Source organism: Simochromis diagramma, unplaced genomic scaffold, assembly GCF_900408965.1.
Source record: "Simochromis diagramma unplaced genomic scaffold, fSimDia1.1 OVJJ01000640.1, whole genome shotgun sequence".
Taxonomy (NCBI): Eukaryota; Metazoa; Chordata; class Actinopteri; order Cichliformes; family Cichlidae; genus Simochromis; species Simochromis diagramma.
In genome coordinates, this window is record NW_024387439.1 from 231,013 (window position 1) to 252,763 (window position 21,751).

The 21,751-nt window shown below is 41.1% G+C and overlaps 1 protein-coding gene and 2 long non-coding RNA genes across 9 annotated transcripts; 2 read left to right on the top strand and 1 right to left on the bottom strand.

The window, feature by feature from the left end:
* Positions 1–1,807: 1,807 nt before the first annotated feature.
* On the bottom strand, positions 1,808–5,011 carry LOC120722476 (V-set domain-containing T-cell activation inhibitor 1-like). Of its 6 annotated transcripts, XM_040013504.1 has the most exons (4): positions 4,791–5,009; positions 3,507–3,839; positions 2,952–3,033; positions 1,808–2,567 (listed from the first exon to the last, which is right to left on the bottom strand). In XM_040013504.1, exons 1-4 carry the CDS (start codon positions 4,846–4,848, stop codon positions 2,519–2,521), a joined length of 522 nt encoding a protein of 173 aa, XP_039869438.1. In that variant the 5' UTR covers positions 4,849–5,009; the 3' UTR covers positions 1,808–2,518. The 6 variants fall into 6 exon arrangements, 1 of the variants encoding a protein (XP_039869438.1); XR_005693470.1 differs by having other exon boundaries at positions 1,808–3,033; positions 3,507–4,030; positions 4,657–5,011; XR_005693472.1 differs by having other exon boundaries at positions 1,808–3,033; positions 3,507–4,015; positions 4,791–5,010.
* A 1,804-nt stretch (positions 5,012–6,815) lies between these two features.
* On the top strand, positions 6,816–14,596 carry LOC120722497. Of its 2 annotated transcripts, XR_005693494.1 has the most exons (3): positions 6,816–7,672; positions 9,573–9,688; positions 14,039–14,596. It is a non-coding gene; the product is annotated as an uncharacterized LOC120722497 (long non-coding RNA). The 2 variants fall into 2 exon arrangements; XR_005693495.1 differs by lacking the exon at positions 14,039–14,596 and having other exon boundaries at positions 9,573–9,763.
* A 608-nt stretch (positions 14,597–15,204) lies between these two features.
* On the top strand, positions 15,205–21,452 carry LOC120722483. The gene is made up of 5 exons (XR_005693477.1): positions 15,205–15,222; positions 15,309–15,491; positions 16,199–16,282; positions 17,839–17,919; positions 20,233–21,452. It is a non-coding gene; the product is annotated as an uncharacterized LOC120722483 (long non-coding RNA).
* Positions 21,453–21,751: the final 299 nt, after the last annotated feature.

Genomic DNA, 21,751 nt, shown 5'->3' on the forward strand with positions numbered 1-21,751 from the left:
TGACGATCAGTGAGCAGCAGTGTGGCTTCTTGCAGAGAAAGAGCTCTTCAGATGTGATGTTTTCTTTAAGAGTGTTGATGGAGAAGTGCAACCAAGTGCAGAGAACTTCAGCAGCAGCTTCACTGTGTCTTTGTGTATCTGGAGAAAACAGATGATAGTCCTGAGAGAGGAACTGTGGTGCAGTGCAGTGGTGATGGACAGGTTGACAAATGAGCTCAGGCAGCAGTCTCTGTGGATTATAATGTTGCAGATGACATGGTGATCTGTAGTGAGAGTAGGGAACAGGGTGAAGAGAGTGTTAACAGCACTCTGATCATTTTAACTGCAAACTCCTGAAGTTTGGCTGTTAGTGAGCCGAAACGTTCATGTTTTCTGTGTACCGCACGAAGACAACAATTAACCTTTGGTAAACGGTAACATGAGCAGCTCTGTGGTCACTACGTTTCCTGTTTTGAGAACTAAACTCAGCAGAGGTGTAAAAGTCGCTCCAAGTTAATGTGCTGTGGCCTCATGTTTGAATGCTTGCAGTTCTTTTCTCATGTTTACGTCCTGACAGCTAAACTTCTTTATTCTGTGTTTGTGTTCAGATGTTTCATTAGAGACAACAGTCATCTACTCCTCACTGAAGCTGACCCACACACCTTCACCACAGCTCAGATTCAGAAAGTAAGATTGTTTCCTCACTTGAAGAAGACAAAGAAGAAGAAGACGTCTTTGAAACCAGCTGCAGTCGCAGTCTTACACATGTTAATAGAGAAATGGCAATGGCTGCATTTTATTTTATATTTTAATATTTTATGCTGAGGGTATAATCTGAAAGAGATTGCAAGGTGGTGTCAGGGGGAAGTAGCTAGGCAACAACTGGAGGAAGTGAGTGAGAGCAAAGGCAAGGGTTAAATGGTGGAAGCTGAAGGTTTGATGTAAATTTGGTGTAAAATTTTGTGATTAATAAAAAGAGATGCAGAGCTTTGAAGGGAACCACCACTGAATTTAATGTTTCCCTGATACAGACACAGAATGTCTGTTACAGTTAAGTGAAAGTTTACTCATAGTTTACTTGTTCTTTTTTGTAATGTTAAATGTGACATATAATTGAATAAACAATGTTAAAGTGTTTGTCATTCATTCTGATGCCTGCAGCTCTGTCACATGCATGAGAGACACACATTATAAATAATTACAAAAGGCAAAGTAATATTTATATTTGCTGCTGCATCACTCATGTTATGCACTGTTACAGGCACAAAGCAATTTCAGCTTCACATATACATTATAAATTATTACAGTCCAGTGATCTTCATGCATATGTGGCCCAAATAACCCATTCATGTAAGTATTTAAATATTTAGATGATAATATATTCAGATAATAACATTTTCTCATTAATTACAAGCCCTTAAAGATTATAAACAAAAATCTAAATGCTCAATAAATGAATAAATTAACATTGACTTATGAAAAATAAATCTCACAAACATAGTGAAACAGTCAATGATGGAGAGGATTGAAGAACTGGAACATATAAATAAAAAGGATGAGTTATTTAATGCTAATCCAGTTTGGCGTCACACAGGAGATTCCTTCTAGAAGCAGATCCGATCACTCTGCAGCCATCATGAAATGCTGCACTGGTAAATATTTATGAAGCATTATCTGCTCTGTCTTTTATTTGAATGGTCACCAGGACATAAACACTGCATGTACAGGATCAGCAGTCAAATCTGACATCAAGCATTTTTTAACGTTTGCTGACTTAATAAAAAAATCAGAAACCTCTGGACTGTTTTAGGTGCAGCTGCTGTTTTTAGACCTGCCACCAGTCTTTGAATGTCTTCATCAGAAAACTGCTCAGGAATGAAATTCAAGTCAGTTTTAAACACAAATTGTAGGAGGTGTCTGACCCGCTCTGTACATTAAAGTCTACTGAGTGAAATCTTTGATCACCACCCTATTCACCACACTAGCCTCCCCGTGACGTTGTCCACTTCCCAAAAGTGAAAATGATTTGAAAGGTCCGAGTTCTGACTCTGACGATTGATCACAGAGACACAAGTACAAGAGGACATAACAGGATGTCTGCTGAGATCTTAAAACTGCAGCTGTGCTGAAAACAGTCCAGGGATGCCTGAGCCAGTGATCTTAAATGTGAGGTCATCTGAATGGAAACCACTGATACGGTCTCAGCAAAAAGGAGGAAAGTGCCTGCAGTTGGTTAAAAAACAAATATTTTTTTAAAGTGCAAAATAAAGTGCTTAAAGAAGGTAATAAGGAGCTTATTCAGCAGTATACTTTGGATTTAACATGTTCCAAGTCTTGCTACAATAGATGCACTGCATGCCTCCACCTCTGCCCACATGCGCTGGGATATATAGCTTATATTACATGTTAATGCTGATTCTGTTGGTCTTTCTCAAAACAGCCCCCCCACCCAAACAAAAACAACACCTACTCGTTTCCTTTTTTCCACTGAGAGGAGGCTCCAGGACAACATGGAGGAAGTGGCTGGTGAGAAGGAGGTCTAGCCTTCTCTGCTCAGGCTGGGGCTCCCATAACCCACTCCAGATAAGCTAAAGAAAAAGGATAGATTGATTTTTTCTTTTGGAAAGACTCAACCAGCATACCAGCTGCTCCTCCACCTGCTGCCTGTTCCCAGAGAAAAGCCAAGCTCTGCTGTAGACTTCAAACAATAAAGCTACAAGTACATAAAACCCAGGGTTAAACTCAAAGCTTTTTACAGCCACAATGGGACAGCACTGATCTAACATTAACTGATTTAACTGTAATGATTGGTGAGGTTGTCAATGCGCTGCATGAAGCTCTAACAGAATCAGATCCTATTGAAAGATTCGTCTTTGTTGAAGAGCAGAACTCACTGTCAGTAAAGAGATCGGACACATTTTTCAGGTTCTGTGGGCAATTACATAATATCAGTGTAATAAGCAAAAACTGACAGGACAGGGATGATGACAGACAGACACGTATCCCTCTCTCCTCCATCCTTGGACTCAGCCTGGGACTCCTTGGTGTGTTTATCTGTAAAACCAGCAGAGCAGAAACAGGTGTGAGAACTGAGCTACCAGGAAAACCATTCCTGTTTTCAGCAGAAGTGATGTCACACCTTTCAGCAGTCACCCGGATGTCAGAAAAGCAGTAATGACATTGTGTGCAGGCATTTGGTTAAGAACTAGAATCTCAGCGTTTCACACCATTTTCACCCATAAACACATCCAGCAGAAGAAGAAGAGAAATAAAGAATTAATTAGGGTTAGAGCGCACTCACTGCAGAGGTTATCATTTCTATTTTCTCTCTCAGACTCCTGCATCGGCATTAATTAATGACTGACGCCACTTTTCATCTCATACATTCGTTTTTGGTAACAAAGACAAACATGAGCCTAAAGACAAACAAACCAACGGACTTTGCCCTGAATGAAAGAACCTTTGATGCTCAGACATCCCACAGTGAGAAGACTTATAAACACCAAGTTCCACCTCTACAAACTTACCTGAGGTTGTGACTTTGAGGCTGATGGAGCACTCATGGACGACACTTTCTGTTTCCTTGGTTGTAATCTGACCCTTGTACGTTCCTGTATCGGTGAGCTTGACGTTCCTCAGCGTCACTGAAACATTTCCATCCTTCATGGACGGATCCATCAGGTTCACTCGGCCTTTGAAGGACTCATGTTGGTAGTTTTCATATGGGCGCTGGTTTCTGTACAAGAAGACATAATCATCTGATTTGAGGTCAGCTCTGTTCCACTCCAACAGGGTGATCTCTGCATCTCTGGGACCCTGACACTGAAGAGGGGCATCTTGTCCAGGATTCACAATGAGCTCTGTGTGATAGAAACACAAAGATAAAAGACAACAAAATTAGTCATGTTTAAGACTGCACATCTGTCAGACATGCTATGCTGAAGAACTGGTTGGACTTCCTCTCTATAGTTTGCTCTTCCAGAAGACGAGCCCATCCAGAGACTTCTGACAGGAACCGTTTGGACTGCAGGGAGTACTGAAATGAAGAAATCTAAAAGAGCATCAGTGTGTTTTAGTATTAATGTAATGATCACCTGCTCCTCTGCAAGTCTCAAAATTTTTGCGACTTGTGCCAGCATGTTGTTTGAATGTCCACAGAGTACATCAAAGAACATGGGACAGAATTTGTTTTTGTCTGTTAAACTCTGAATTTTACTCCAGTTGTTATAAAACATTGTGAAACAATGATAGACACAGCTCATGTATAGATTTAGCTTTTTTCCCCCCCACTGTAAACATAGAAATCACCGCCAATTCCGACTTATTCAGGAAAGCACCCCACACGGAGCAGGGCCCACAATGTGCCTGGCAGATGTCAGAGCGCAGGTGTTTACCAGAACAGACTAACCCTCTATTGTTAAATAAAACTAGAGATAGATAAGATAAGCTAAGCTAAGCTAAAGCATCGATGCCAGATCAGTACCACCCCCAACCAAAAACCCGATGATTGTCTGACTGGGTTGTACGTGTCGTCATGTTAAATAGCGCAAAATAACCCTATGTTGTGCAACACTCCCAAATGAAACTGTAACTACGACATCTGCATCACATGTCCTCTAGGCCGCTGCAAAGACAGGGGAGTAACTGTTTAGCTTCCCGTTTTCACAACGGACTTACTTCCTCTAATAACTCGCTGAAAAGTTTCCCGTTTAGACCAAAACACACCAGCAGTTCGTTTTAACTTGTAAACACACGATGACGCTAATGTTTACATTTTTTTCCTCTTCCTGTCTCCAAGAACCGTGACTCACCTTTTAATCCGGAAACCAGGATGACCAGCAAACACAGGAAAACCGCAACGGACAGCATTTGTGAGGAAAAACTGAACAGCTGATGTTTATTTTGGAAACGAATAAGTGTTTTTGTTTTCCTTTTTTGGGTGGGGGTGGGTGACGTGTTCGACACGTGACAGATTATGAGCCATTAAATGCGCTGCTTGATCGGCGCTGTCGTTTTTGCGGCTGAGCACTACAGGGCCCTGTTTCAGGAAGCCGGTTTAGTGCAAACTCTGAGTAAGTATACCCTGAGTTAACGAAAACTCTGGGTTTTCAGTTTCACAAAGCGAGTTTAGATTAATCCTGAGTGAGTTACTATGACGACACACTCCGTGAAGCTAACCTGCCCCCTAGCAGGTTTACTCCAACTAACCCTGACGTTCTCCGCCTCTTTGTCGGAAACCTGACTGTAGGAAGTGTCGGACATGGCGTGCCCCTTCCTTGAAGAGCCAGTAGATGTTGAAGCCCAAATTCTCCGCAGAGCTCTCCGCCGGGAGAGAGTGATTAGAGCGCGTTCGGACATTTTATCATTTCCTGATGATTTCCTGTGTGAACGTTACAGTTTTTCAGCACAATCTATAATTCATTTGAATAACATCCTCAGGCCTAATATTGCTCATGTGACACATCGCGGACATCCTCTCAGTCCATTACATATTATTTGTATTGCACTTCGGTTTTTTGCAAACGGGAGCTTTCTGTATAATATTGGTGATGCTGAGCACGTTTCCAAGGCTACCGTCTGTCGGGCAGTCAGGAATGTTACAGTTGCACTGAAACGTCTCCTGTACTCGTCTGTGGTGTTCCCCGGTCATAGACCCACAAGATTTATCAAAGAGGGATTCCACAAAATTGCAGGTATCAGGATGAACGAAACTTAATTCATGATGTGGTGATACTTGAACTACTACTTAAATTTTACATTTATTTTCAGGGTTCCCAGGCGTGATTGGCTGTATAGATGGCACTCACATTCCAATCATTGCTCCTTCAGTAAATGAAGGAGACTATGTGAACAGGAAGTCTTTCCACAGCATTAATGTACAGGTACATAGTTCCCTGTAGCATTTCAAACTAACATATTATTTCATTATAGTAATGGATGCTACTTTGGGTTCTCTGCACTGTGAAGATCATATGTGATGCTGCCAACATTATCACAAATGTGGAAGCCAACTGCTCAGCCTCTGTGAGTGGTGGTGGTGGAGGACCCCCACCTGTTTTTCGGGCCTCCGCTTTTTTTCTGTTGGCTATAACGGGTCACATTTGAGCATACAGAGTAAGCAAATATGTACTTGTAATGTGCTCAGATAATTTCAATAAGTGCTTACAGAGGGGAAATTAATGTAGCCTCTAACTGCAATTGATTTACATCGGACAAACAGACCAAGCACTATGGCTCATAATACAATTACACCTTACCTGTTTGGACTATATTTTTATATTTCATTTTTACTTGCTGCCAGGAACGTTTGGGGCCTGTTGGGTTGCACCTGCGCTCACATCACATCACAAAATAAAATGTACAAATTAAAAAATAAAATAAAATATAATAAAATAACGTGTTAAATGGGTGGAAATCTCTAGATCAATGTTTAAATTAACACTCACGCATTGACTCTGTCGGCTATGTTTTGCCATGCATGCTTCCTTTCTTTCGCAGCTGAGGCTGTGTTACTTTTTTTTCCGCGGAATTTGCATGTTATCGGCATATGCTGCCATCAGAATTTCGGCCTCAAGCGCTGCAAAATACATTGACCGCGCCTTCTTTCCCTCCGTCTCCATGGTGACTCGCTTAATCTGTGCTCCACTAATCAGGGCTTTATGTATCCTCGTGCACGGCTTAACTTGGGGTTAAAGCAACTCAGCATTGACTGAACTAACTGTTATCAGCCTTTCTGAAACGGAATATTCCGAGTTGGACAGTTCGGGGTTACTCAACCCTGAGTATCGTTTTTCACTCTGAGTTTTCTAAACCGGCTTCCTGAAATAGGGCCCTGCACTGAAACTGCAAACATCAAGGTTACTCGCTGCCCCACAGTCCGAATTACGCGAAGATCAGACAGGAGGAATGGACTTCGGTCACAACCCGAGCTGTGAGGGTCAAACAAAATGAGAACCAAACTTAAAACATGTTTCAGATGTTCTGACATCGGGAAGTTCCTGCAGACATTTTGGCCACTGGAACTCTGCGTCTGCGGTTTCAGTCAACAAGACAAATAACGGATGTAACGGCGACTCTCCCAGATTCGTGTTAACCCGAAACTCTTGAACACACCACATAAACAGAACCTCCCACTCTGAATAGACTCTCTGACAGTCCTGATCATCAGTCGTTACAGCAGGCTTTACCTACAGTGAACAACGCGTTGGCTCACAGTAGAAAAGCTACAGCTGTTTTAAACTGGAAACAGAGCGAAATAACAAACACGCAACATGCTGCTGCCATGATGTGGTGCTGCATACAGGTGCACGTAAAAAAAGGAAATTTTGATTCTGGAAGCAGCTGAAAGTAGCCCGTGTCTGAAGCATTAAACTAAGTTACACTCATCCAGTCACTTTCTTTGGGGGATCCGCTCCTTTCAGGTCATGTTTTCGGGATTTCCCTCGAGCAGCAGCTCAGCTCTTCCTCTCAAGTCGCCAGAATAGAAACTCCACAGAGAAAAAACCCCTCAAAGCTCATCTTCAGCGGAAAAACAAACAAACAAGAAGCTGTGAGCCAAGACCGACAGCATCAGACTCCTCCAGGACTCCAGTCCAGTCGCCAGCTGTATGAATGAAATGCAGCCTCTTCTGCTTTTGGCAGCTTAGAGGTGGATTACCGCCACCTAATGGACTGGAGCATAGATCGGACATGCGTATGCTCACTCATTTCAATTAAACTTTATTAACACAATAACGTTCTCAGGGGGTTAAAACTATATTTTATTTGTGATATGGAACTAAAAAGGGAGGCATATACCCAAGAAAGTACGGGTATAACTAAAAATAAATGTTACAAAGAAAAAATAATTAAATTTAAAAGTGTTTTATAACTCTGATTATTTGTGTTTGTGTCTCAGAAATCCAAAGAAACAGGAGATTTCCTCCATAAGAAACATTTTAAGATTAAAACGTGATTTTAATTGGAAGGATCCTTTGTGTGACCCTTAGTTTAAATAATCTTATTTAATCATTGTCTGTGAAGGTTCTCGGTCATCCAGGTCATCGTAGTCTAAGGAGCTTGCAAAGAAAAGCGTCTGGACTTCTTTGAGTTGCTTGAAGACGTTTCACCTCTCATCCGAGAAGCTTCTTCAGTTCTAAGGTCAAATGGTGGAGAGTCCCAGATGTAAACTCAGTGGGCGTTTCCCCCCAAAGAGGGACAAAGGACCTGTAGTGGCAATTCCTTTACTTTTGAAAGATCAAACGTCCCACAACTTAAAGTCCACAAGCCACTGCTGCACTGAGGTAATATTTCGTACGCAGGCAAAAGAAGTCCACTGTCCAAACCTTTTAGTTGAAAGTTTTGGTTTATTTATCCATCTTGGCAAGCAATAACAAGATCCTTCCTGCTGCTTCTCCTGCTCTGGTAAAAAACTATAGGCCCACCCCAATGCATGCTGGTCCTATACCAGTCTCTTTATTTATAGAAACAAAATGGCCCTACAGCTCTTACTGACTAATTTAACAAAATAACAACAAACAAAACAAATCATTTAAAACAAAATATTTACCGACAAATAAACCCCAAAATATAAGCAAGCTAACAACAAACTTTAACTAATTTCACAAAAAAAAGAAAAAAAAAAGAACAAATGGCTCCAACAGGACCCCCTGATGATCCTCTACCTAATCACATGAGCCAAGGTGTGAAAATGGATGTGGGTCACAATTAGCCAGGGTTTCATGAAAACTGGATTATAGATGGCAGAGAGTTGGTGTCGTAAACCCCCGCCTCTGTTCAAAGATGGTCGCTCACAGTGGACATAGATGGCTTCTTTCACTCCTCTTTCAAACCATCTGTCCTCTCTGTCCAAAATGTGAACATTGGCATCCTCGAAAGAGTGTCCTTTATCCTTAAGATGCAGATGGACTGCTGAGTCTTGTCCTGTGGAGGTGGCTCTTCTGTGTTGTGCCATGCGCTTGTGAAGTGGCTGTTTGGTCTCTCCAATGTAGAGGTCTGGGCATTCCTCTGTACAGTGTCGCGAGGAATGCCCAGACCTCTACATCTGTATTTGAAATCCCTTCCCAGATGCCTTAACGCCTACTCACATCCTGGGCCATCTGACCTCAGGAAATCACATGATAGGGTGGGGCCAGGTTTCACAATGAGCTCACCGGAAACCCTGGCTGATTGGGACCCACACCCGTTTTCACACCTTGGCTCATGTGATTAGGTAGAAGATCATCAGGGGGTCCTTTTGTCCCTCTGTGGGGGGAAACTCCCACTGGGTTTAAATCTGGGACTCCCCACCAATTGGACCCTTACAACTGAAGAAGCTTCTCGGATGAGAGGTGAAACATCTTCAAGCAACTTAAAGAAGTCCAGACGCTTTTCTTTCCAAGCTCCTTAGAATATTTAATCATTATTTAAATATAACAGACGGACCCTCAACATCACTTTTCTATGATTAAAAAATAATCAGGTTACCAACCCTACTGATGTTTTTCATTGTTTCTTGTTCGTAGCTTTATTAAATTTCACAATTCACGTCTCATTTATAAAAAAAAAGATTATAACCCCTTGTTTTTTTCTGACCTGCTACAAATAAACCACAGACTCTAAATTGTGCTGCTAAGAGGAAGGAGGCGGGTTTAACTGCCTGGGGGGAAACAGAAAGATCTCACACCTCTGTGTGGTACGATGGGAAAAGTACCTCTTCTGTGGCTGCTCCGTAAGTACCTCATGCTTTTTAAAAAAAAATTAAAAATCTTAATATGTGCATTGAAGGGATTCTGGATGGGAACAGCAGTGAGATAAAGCAGATATATTTGCATTTACTTAAGTATAGAAGTTAATGACCATGAGGGAAAGAGTGACAAAACTCTTAAAAAGAAAATGAAACTTTAAGTACAATGAAAAAAGAAATACTAGTGACTATCTGAGGTGTTTTAATTCAGCTGGTTCTGTCATTAGCAGGAGGTTTTAACAGGTTCAGAGGTTTCTTTCCTTAAATTCATTGAAATTCTGAGTAATATCGAATGCCAGGACTGCCATAATGAATTAATTAAATACACCATTAAATAATTAATTAAATGTGTCAATAATTAATTAAAATTGGAATTAATTAATTAAATAAATAGTTATGACACATGTAATTAATTAATTATTGACACATTTAATTAATTATTTATGTATTTCACATTTTAATTAATTGTTGACACATTTAATTAATTATTGACACATTTAATTAATTATTTAATGATATATTTATTTATTTCATTTTGGCAGACATGACGCCTGGCTCTCATCATGAAATAATTTTATCTGTCAGTCTCACCCATCAAACCCAGGGGGCGGGGTTAACACTGCCCATGCAGCTTCTCTAACATTTGATTGGTTACCGTGCAAAGTAAGTCAAAACAGGTCGATCCTAGATAATCGATTGCTTGTGTAGTCTTGGGGCAGCCAGGTATCCCAGAATGCAGATCAAATCACAGGCAGCAATGGTGGTGGTGTAGTTTTAAAATACCCCCGTTTTTCTGTCACCAGCTACACTTTTAACAGTGTTTTAGCCGCGAATGTCGCGCCGTATGTCTGGTCAGGTTGTCAACATAGAACATGTTTGCAAAAGTGCTCAGATGTTTTCAGAGATTTCACTAGCTCTGCTAACAGTTAGCATGCAGAGTGCACCGAGGGGGTTACGTTAACCGGTTTGTTTACATATTCCACTCTCCGTGTTCACATGTTGCATTCACAGATTCTCATTTTCACCGAACGATCGTCTCTTTCCGCCTGGTCTTGTGTCTCTGTGCTTCTGTAACATAAATAACGAGCTGACATTTTTCTCACGAAACCAGCGATCAGCTCAACAGACCCTCAGTTTACCTGCATGCATCCTCCTCCTCATCTGTCAGCTGTTTAACACCTGCTGCTAATTCAAGAAACACGCCTACGTTACCTGGTGATAGTCACAGTTTAACCGGGCAGCCGGTGCTCGATATAAAGCAATGTCAGCGCATTTTTCTGCACAAGATAAGTAAATATAGTGTTTTCCCCGAGCGCAGAGCTGCTGGAGCTTGTTTCCTTACAGAGCACTTTATAGGCGAAGCAGCTTCATCAGCGGCTGATGTCCAATCACCGGCACACAGCTTTGAAACCTCAGCTGAGTTTTAGCTCTCAGTGGTTAAACGCTGGACTTCATTCACTCAGGTTCTGTCTGTCGGGTCACGTTTACTTCGCTGTTTTATTTACAACTGAGCAAATCGGTTTGGCTGAGGTTAAAGTTACGTTTCATAACTGCATAGTTTCACAGACGTTTAATGGTTCACTGGCACATGTGTTAGACTGAACTATCATCTAAATATCATCTGTTTTTTAATAGTTATTCAACTGTATTCTAAGCACCAGCTGTCTGTTAGAATGTGATTTTTTTCTCTCTCTGTTGGCAGAGGTATAAAAATGCGCAGGAAAATCTGACGTGCATGGCAAACTTCACCGACGATATTTAGGGAGGAATAAACACACATCAGACATAAATGAACCATTTGCCTGTCTCCATAATTGAGAGCATTTTCTCTTCTTATGTCAACACTCTCTCTCTCTTTTTTTTTTTTTTTTTTTTTTTTTTGTCTTTTTCGGTCATGTTATGTTTAGCTGTCAAAGGCTTGTTACAAACTATGAAACACATGGTGCAGACTTCTGGATGTTAGAAGAAAACTAATACTGCTCATGAATGAGACTAAAGGCAGGAAGGTGTCCTTTAAAACTAAACATGTTAATAGGACCTCCCTATTTATATCATAGTTTATGATATAGCACGTGTATTTCAGTAATAGCCTGCTGATTTCAGGTGAACAGTCGCACAGCTCACGTAGGCGTTATCTGTGAAACTCCTTAACTATAATTTATCCAAGTTAACTTCAGTTAACCATTCAGACAGTTCTTTTGCAATGACAAACATAAACACCCATGCTGCCGGGAGGTTTCCTCAGTGCCAGCTGTTAACATTATAGCTGCTTATGCAGTAACCATGGTAACCACGGACTGAGCGGCTGGATCGACGGAGGTCAGACAACAATTTTACATGTATGATCTTAAAACAGGACACAGCCACTATACGTGCTGGCCTCATATCAAATGTGAAGGCAGACTGAGTCTGTGTTTGACGTTTTTTATATCTAATCTTCCTTTTCAAACATTTAAACAGCAGCGAGTCTGCAGCTGAGGGAATACAAACTCAAATTGTCGGAACAGGTTTGCTCGTTTCTTGGATTCATTTGGTGATTTATTAAATGTATAACTGTTATTCTAATCTGCTGCTGAGTCTCTTACACTTTTCTTTATGCTGTATATTTTCACGTCTCTGGAATAGTTGGCAGTTAGATAGTCAGCTGGGAAACTTTGTGTTAACTCATGGAGCTGAGGATATCGTGGATATGCTGACCTCGCTGCGTGGTGTACAGAGCGAGGTCAGCATGATTAATATTCACAATAAAAATATTAGCCGAACATCATGAAGTCTGTATGTGTTTCATAGTGTCGAACAACCTTTGTACAGTTAAAGCCAGCAGTTACTACATGACGGAAACACCAACGTTATCTCTTTTATGCGTCTATACACAGGTCACGCTGATTACTGAACAAAAACCCAAAGATCAGATGTTAAACAGATTTATTTGCTCTCTCTCCTCCTTAAACATGTTTTTAATGTTAGTTATAATTCAGAATTGGCGACTGAAACACGTAGGACACATAAGAACATCAGGAAATAAAACCCCGATAAATATAACCTCAGTAAAAGAAGTCAGCGGGGGTTACTACAGCTGTGTACCGGGGCCTGCGCTTTGTCGGTGGAATTGCTTGCGAGGCGAGCGGGTCTATCCCACGCTTTGCCGTGAGACTGGGCAGACATCTCCGAAATCATCGAAGCACTTTTGCAAAGAGGCTGTATCTTGCAAACCGACCAGACACATGAAGATTAAACCACTACATTCTCGGCTAAAAAAATATTAAAACGGTATTTGGTGACACACAAACAGGGTTTTTCAAAGCTCAGTTCTGTTAGCTTCCACATGCCAGTTGTTGTGTGCTAGAAACAATGGCCACCAGGCCAAAGCAATGGTTTTGACTCGATCAGCGTTAACCCCGCCCCCTGAGTTTGATGGGTGAGACTGACAGATAAAATTATTTCATGATGAGAGCCAGGTGCCATGACTGCCAAAATGAAATAAATAAATATATCATTAAATAATTAATTAAATATGTCAATAATTAATTAAATGTGTCAATAATTAATTAAATGTGTCAATAATTAATTAAAATGTGAAATACATAAATAATTAATTAAATGTGTCAATAATTAATTAATTACATGTGTCAATAATTAATTAAAATGTGAAATACATAAATAATTAATTAAATGTGTCAATAATTAATTAATTACATGTGTCATAAATATTTATTTAATTAATTAATTCCAATTTTAATTAATTATTGACACATTTAATTAATTATTTAATGGTGTATTTAATTAATTCATTATGGCCGTCCTGGCACTCCATAGAGTAAACCACCACGGTGTTAAATGGTAAAATGGTAAATGGCCTGTATTTGTATAGCGCTTTACTAGTCCCTAAGGACCCCAAAGCACATCCAGTTCACGCACACATTCACACACTGGTGATGGCAAGCTACATTGTAGCCACAGCCACCCTGGGGCGCACTGACAGAGGTGAGGCTGCCGGACACTGGCGCCACCGAGCCCTCTGACCACCACCAGTAGGCAATGGGTGAAGTGTCTTGAGGCACGACTAAAGTAGATGATGACAGAATTATTTCAATTGTTTTTAAAAAAGAAAAAAAAAGCCTTGGCACGTCTCTCAAGGGGAGACAGCAATCTCAATGTCAAGTTCTGCAATGAAGGCACACTGGGGCGCACTGACAGAGGTGTTAAACTGCATCTTCACATCCTGTTCAAAGGAATTGTTTTGTGTTCATCAGTCTGAGACTCAGTTTGTGGTCACTGCTCCTGTAAGCAAAAACTCACTAAAATACACTGCATGATCTTGTGCTTTCTTTTCAGTTCTAATGTCATTGCTCTGCCACACAACAAATCAAGGTTAGTGAACCTGTTTTTATGACAGAATAACACAAAGAACAATTAAGCAGACCCAAAGAGCCTCTCTGACCAATAAAATACAGATTAGTCCCAGATGTGTGTGTTAGGGGAAGCTCAGAATTAAAAACAACAAAAATTTAAAAATCCAGTAAAACTCCAATCATTAAAAAAATGTGGTTCAGTTTAATATTTGAGTGAAAATCAGTGGTTTAGACCAGTTAAAGATAACATCACTAAAATACAGTCAGTTCCTTATTTTGTGTGTGTGTACGTAGAGAACCATCACCAGAAGGTTCAAGCCAAAGAAAGGTCCATGCTGCTGTTCATACTGTCTGTTTAGGACAGGCAGCCAATCAGAAAAAAGAGCAGAGGAGATCATTTGTGATATTTCAAACAGATGATGAACTAGGAGCTACATCAAGGCAGCAAAATCAACCAACCAGCTTTAGTTTATGACATGCGTGCAGTGTTCTGGCACGATCTGTTGAATAAACTTCAGTTCACCTCAAACACTAATTTTTTTGTAACTTTTTTGTTCAAGATACAATAAATTCTCCCACAGCTCGTCTGACTGTGAGGCCCAGCAGCTCTCAGTTCTTTGAAGGAGCCTTTTTGTCTCTGAGCTGTGAGGAGGACGACAGCTCTGCTGGATGGACTCTGAGGAGAAACACAAGCAGAGACACCAGAGCTGAGTGTGAGGAGTGGGGACAACCAGCTGGTTCTTCCTGTAACATCACTGGCATCCTCCCATTGGACAGTGGAGTTTACTGGTGTGAGTCCAGAGAGGGTCCCATCAATAACATGGTTAACCTGACAGTCACTGGTAAGCTGAGTGTGTGGAGTTAGTGTTGATGAAGCTGTGTGTAAATGGATGAAATGCTGTAGTTTGTCTCTGTGTTGAGGTGGATCAGTGATCCTGCAGAGTCCTGTCCTCCCTGTGATGGAGGGAGATGACGTCACTCTGCTCTGTAAAACAAAGACCACTCCCTCCAACCTCCCAGCTGCTTTCTATAAAGATGGCTCCCTCATCAGGAAGCAGCCTACAGGTCACATGACCATCCAGCATGTTTCCAGGTCTGATGAAGGCCTCTACAAGTGTGACATCAGCGGTCATGGAGAGTCTCCATCCAGCTGGATCACTGTCACAGGTGAGGAGCTTCTGTTTATTTTACAGATTTTAGACCAAAATTGACTCAAATTGACCACAAAGATTTATTTTTCAAATTAATTCCAGGTTCTTCCACCTCTCCTCCTCCATCAGCTTCCACTGCCTCCCTCTCCTCCTCATTTTCCTCTACTCCTCAGCACTCCTCTGTTCCTCTCGCCGTGCTGGCCCTTGTTCCCTCCATAATTGGAGTGCTGCTGCTGGTTGTACTGGTTGTACAGGTGAGACGATGTGTCCAGAGGAAACCTGAAGGTGAGACACACATTCTGCCCTCACTTAACATGTAAAGGGACAGTTCACTTGAAAGGTGACTGAAAGTTAGTTTCATTTTATTGAATTAGATCAATGTGTTAGTCATACTAATCTAAGCAGAAGCAGCACTGCAAACCAAACGTATGTAGGTGTGATTATGGGGTGAATTGTTCCTTAAATACATACAAAAACACATGATTCAACGGAAGTGTAGCACTTCTATTTTTGTGAGGACCGATTTGAGCCACAGACCTTCACATTACTACCTGAGGGTTAAATTAAAGATAAACTACAGGCTGTATTTGTGCATCATTTTCTCCTCATGCATATGATAATAATTTTTTGATTTTTTTTTTTTTGTAAATATACTTTTACATTTGGATAGTTAGTTTAGTTAGTTTATGTTTCCTGTGTTGATTGCAATGATGTACTTTGATGTACTCAATGATGAGACTTTGTGGTCAAACAGTTTTGATGTGAGTAGCTCTGCTGGCGTCCAGTTTCCTGTATTATGACTAAAAAAAAGAAAAGCTTTTTTTTCCTTTTACCGCAGCTTTCAGGAAGAATTAGTTTTTTTTCTTCCAGCTTTACTGACTAAAATGTTTCATTCACTTTCCATTATTCTTATAAATATTCATATTCCAGCTGTCAAACCAGCAGCAACAATAATTATTGTGTTATCAGAGGGAAATCTGTGGTATTTGCAGACAGAGACCCTGCAGCAGCTGCTACCTCCTCATCAGTGAGAAGAACTTCAGCAGATGGCCGAGACGAGTCAAACAGAAAAAGAGGTACGACAAGTTTCCTGTTAGAAATGCTTTAAAAGTCCTCTGCTCTTTCCACAAGAGGCTCCATGACGTCGATGGCTGAGATTTTTAAACATGTGCTGATTTTTCATCAGGCCAACATTTATCATTTTAAATACTTTCTATACTTTTGCTTAATACTAAATATCATATGTTAGCATACTGTGTGAGTAATCATACTGCTGGATTACAAAGCTGCTTGCACAAAGTCCACTGCACATGCTTAGAACACTGAGAAAACCTCTGTGCTCACCTTTCTTGGTGCTCAGGCAGGTGTCCAAACACAAAAACTAAAAAACAAATTATATAAGAGGGAAAACTGAACTTATTTCTATTTAGAGATGACTTCTCAACTGTCATGCAGATCCCCAGTCTTCTTTAAAATGGAGTTTATTTTGTTGTAACACTGGCAGTGGCATTTTCCCATTCTTTTTGATCAGCATGCTTGATTTGGAAGTAGCACTTTGAGGAGAGGAACTATAGAACATTGCAGACCGAAGAGGGTGGATGGTTAGTGAATCAGGAGGTGCAGAGGAAATGAAGGAGTGGAAATGCTGTTAGTCCAGATGACATACATGTGGAGATGTGTAGGAGAGAGATCAGTAGAGGTGTCGATCAACAAGCAGCGGTACGGCTTCACGCTTCCACAGAATCTTTCTTGACACAGTGTTGATGGAGAAGACAGAGGAGGTTAGACGGAGCTGGGCTGTGTTGTTGTGGCTCTAGAGAAAACATGTGATAGGGCGCCAAGAGAGGAACTGTGGTACTGCATGAGCAGGTCAATATTGGCAGATAAGTATGTGAGGGTGGAGCAGGACATGTATGAGATCTGCTCTGAGGCCCTTCTTGTTTGTGATGTCACAGACAGGCTGAGGTCAGGCAGGAGTCTCTATGTGATGTTTGCAGATGGGATTGTGATTTATAGTGAGAGCACGGTGCAGGAAGAAGACAGGCTGGAGAGGTGGAGGTGTGCTCTGGAGAGAAGATGAGTGAAAGTCAGCAGAAGCAAGACAGAATACATGTGTGTGAATGACAGGGAGGCATGAATGAGGCAGTGGCATGAACAAAAAGACATGAGGCAGAACTGAAGATGTTAATTGATGATGTTAACAGCAATATAATCCCTTTAACTGCAGATAAGGTTAAAAAGTTAAAAAAAACCTCTTAGTTTGTCCATTTGACTGTCACAGTGAACAGAAGCTTTTATGTTTTCTGTGTACCACATGAGCACAGGGCAGCTCTATGGTGATGCTGTGCCAGTCAGGTAAAATCATTTATTTTAAATCATTTACAAAAGGGTTTCCTTTCCAAGAGGTGTAAACAGTTGCATCGTTTTAACACATGAGCAGCTCTGCGGTCATTAAGTTTCCTGTTTTGAGAGCTAAACTGAGCAGAGGTGTTAAAGTGGCTTCAGGTTAAACAGAGAATGTGTTGTGAAGAATGTGCCTCAGGTTTGCAGCTCTAAATCATGAAAAGTCCACCTTTATCTCACCCTAGCACAAAGTACTGTATCTCTCACATGACTTTGTCTTGTTTTGCAGAGAGCGATTCAGCTGCAGTGCAGAGAACAGCTGACATCACTTATGGAGACATCACCATCAGGACAAACAGCAGACACAGAGGTACAGCTGCTCCTCTTCAAAGGTCCAACCCTAAATCAAATTTTAAAAAGTTTAAATCTCAGCCTGCAGCAGCAGACACTGGGAAAACCACATTGAAAACATTACAGCGCTTTGGTCTTTCTGCAGTGTAGAGAGAGTAATGAAGGTGTTATCAGCTCCACAAGGAAGAGAAGTGTGTTACGGCCCTAGCAGGGCCTCCTCCTGAAGGTGCCTGTGTGGGAGTGTCCTTCAATTGCTTCTGCTTGAGGTGCCACCTTTCCCTTTTACACAGCTGACTCTCGTCAGTAATTAAAGGTATTTAACCCCAGGGAAAGGCTAGCTCTGGGCCAGAGTGCCATGTGAGTGGTTACAGTTAGTGAGCTGGGCCTTATTTCAGGAAGCCGGTTTAGAAAACTCAGAGTGAAAAACGATACTCAGGGTTGAGTAACCCCGAACTGTCCAACTCGGAATATTCGGTTTCAGAAAGGCTGATAACAATTAGTTCAGTCAACGCGGAGTTGCTTTAACCCCAAGTTACGCACGCGCACGAGGATACATAAAGCCCTGATTAGTGGAGCACAGATTAAGCGAGTCACCATGGAGACATAGGGAAAGAAGGTGCGGTCAATGTATTTTACAGCGCTTGAGGCCGAAATTCTGATGGCAGTATATGCCGATAACATGCAAATTTTGCAGAAAAAAAGTAACACAGCCTCAGCTGCAAAAGAAAGGGAGCATGCATGGCAAAACATAGCCGACAGAGTCAATGCGTGAGTGTTAATTTAAACATTGATCTAGGGATTTCCACCCATTTAACACGTTATTTTATTATATTTTATTTTATTTTTTATTTTATACATTTTATTTTGTGATGTGATGTGAGCGCAGGTGCAACCCAACAGGCCCCAAACGTGCCTGGCAGCAAGTAAAAATGAAATATAAAAATATAGTCCAAACAGGTGTAATTGTATTATGAGCCATAGTGCTTGGTCTGTTTGTCCGATGTAAATCAATTGCAGTTAGAGGCTACATTAATTTTCTTTCTGTAAGCACTTATTGAAATTATCTGAGCACATTACAAGTACATATTTGCTTACTCTGTATGCTCAAATGTGACCCGTTATAGCCAACAGAAAAAAAGCGGAGGCCCGAAAAACAGGTGGGGGTCCTCCACCACCACCACTTCATTTACTGAAGGAGCAATGATTGGAATGTGAGTGCCATCTATACAGCCAAACACGCCTGGGAACCGTGATAATAAATGTAAAATTTAAGTAGTAGTTCAAATATCACCACATCATGAATTAAGTTTTGTTCATCCTGATACCTGCAATTTTGTGGAATCCCTCTTTGATAAATGTTGTGGGTCTGTGACCGGGGAACACCACAAACGAGTGCAGGAGACGTTTCAGTGCAACTGTAACATTCCTGACTGCCCGACAGACGGTAGCCTTGGAAACGTGCTCAGCGTCACCAATATTATACAGAAAGCTCCCGTTTGCAAAAAACCGAAGTGCAATACAAATAATATGTACAGAACTGAGAGGATGTCCACGATGTGTCACATGAGCAATATTAGGCCTGAGGATGTTATTCAAATAAATTATAGATTGTGCTGAAAAACGGTAACGTTCACACAGGAAATCATCAGGAAATGATAAAATGATAAAATGATAAAATGTCCAAACGCGCTGTAATCACTCTCTCCCGGCGGAGAGCTCTGCGGAGAATTTGGGCTTCAACATCTACTGGCTCTTCAAGGAAGGAGCACGCCATGTCTGACACTTCCTACAGGTTTCTGACAAAGAGGCGGAGAAAGTCAGGGTTAGTTGAAGTAAACCTGCTAGGGGGCAGGTTAGCTTCACGGAGTGTGTCGTCATAGTAACTCACTCAGAATTAATTTAAACTCGCTTTGTGAAACTGAAAACCCAGAGTTTTCGTTAACTCAGGTTATACTTACTCAGAGTTTGCACTAAACCGGCTTCCTGAAACAGGGCCCTGCTCTCTTTCTTTTTGGCTCACGTTTTACTTTATTGACCAACACCTGAGTTTTGTTTGTTTTCTTAAATGGTGATAGCGGCTTGTCCGTCTCTTTTAGTTGAGCTACTTTAATAAAACTCTTTAATGTAACCCTTATGCCTTGTCTCCTTTTTCTGAACAGGACACTTTTTGTTATTTCCCTCTCACCGCCTAGACCCCTCAGGGAACGTAACAAAGTGTTAACCTGCTCCTGCTCACATCAGTCAGTGAATATCTCTGCTGTCATAAACAGAGCTGATGCAGGCCTTTTTCATGTTTATCTAAACTTTCTGTAATCTGTGTGTTTGTGTTCAGATCTTCCACCAGAGCCAGCGGTCATCTACTCCTCACTGAAGCCGAGCCACACACCTTCACCACAGCTTAACCAGTCTAACCAGTGACGTCCAGCTGGCTTCCAAACACATCCCTGCACTCCTCTCTGTATTATTTATTCAATCATGTGTGTTTACAGTTGTACAGCTGCACTGGAACAGTTTGAATGTAGAGCTCAGGATGAAGTGGAAAGTTTGTCTTTAATAAAACATTTTAAAGCTAATCCAGTTTGGCGTCACACAGGAGATTCCTTCTAGAAGCAGATCCGATCACTCTGCAGCCATCATGAAATGCTGCACTGGTAAATCTTTATGAAGCATTATCTGCTCTGTCTTTTATTTGAATGGTCACCAGGACATAAACACTGCATGTACAGGATCAGCAGTCAAATCTGACATCAAGCATTTTTTAACGTTTGCTGACTTTGCCCCAAAATAAGGTTTTCAAAACACCTTTTTCACACATGGGATTTCAGCCTCTGCAACCATCTTTACTGTTGCTGTCTGCCATAGATTTGAATTCAGGGTTTTCTGAGTGCCACGTGTCTCTCTTAGACTGACCCCCTCCTGCCAGTTAACATTATAGCCGCTAATCAGACCTGTGATGCCGAGGTGTTACAGTCACTTCAGGTTAAAGAGTGGATGAGCTGTGGCCACAAGGTTCTAATCTATAAAGCCCAACATTTTATCCTAAAACAAAAGTTTTGTATCAGTCACATGACTTGGTATGACTGAGAGCGATCCAGCTGCAGGTTATTCTTCAGTGCACAGAACAGTTAATAACTGCACAGATCTCCATCAGGACAAACTGCAGACACAGAGGCACAGCTGCTCCCTTTTCACACTTACTGCAAAACAGCACACAAGTGAACTACATCTTATGCAGAGGGTATAATCTGAAAGCGATTGCAAGGTGGTGTCAGGGAGAAGGTAGCTAGGCAACATGAGATGGTGGAGTATGTGATGACTTTGGACAACAGCAGGAGGGAGCGAGCAAAAGCAAAGAGTAGAATTAAATGGCGGAAGCTGAAGTCCGCGGTTTGATTAAATTGGTGTAAGTATTTGTGATTAATAAAAAAACAAAACAAAACGATGCAGAGCTTTGAAGGGAATCACAACTGAATTTAATGAATTTATTTTCCCTGTTACAGACACAGAACGGTTGTTACAAAAACGTTAAGTGAAAATTTACCCTTGATTTATTTATTCTATTAAGATGTAATTGTAATTTTTAATTTCATGTAATTTAAAATGTAACATAAAATTGAGTAAAACCTATCAAATTGTTTCACATTCATGTATCAAATAAACAATTCCTGTTTATGATTACCACCGTCACCACAGTCTACAGGGAGAAGGTCCAGAGTCTGAATCCAGTTTGGGACCGTTCTGTGTGGAGTTTGCATGTTCACGCTTCTGTGTGGCTTCTCTGCAGGTATTTTCTGTATGTTTGCCCTGTGACAGTCTGGGAAGCAGGAAAAGCTGTGATGAGAAGTAAAATA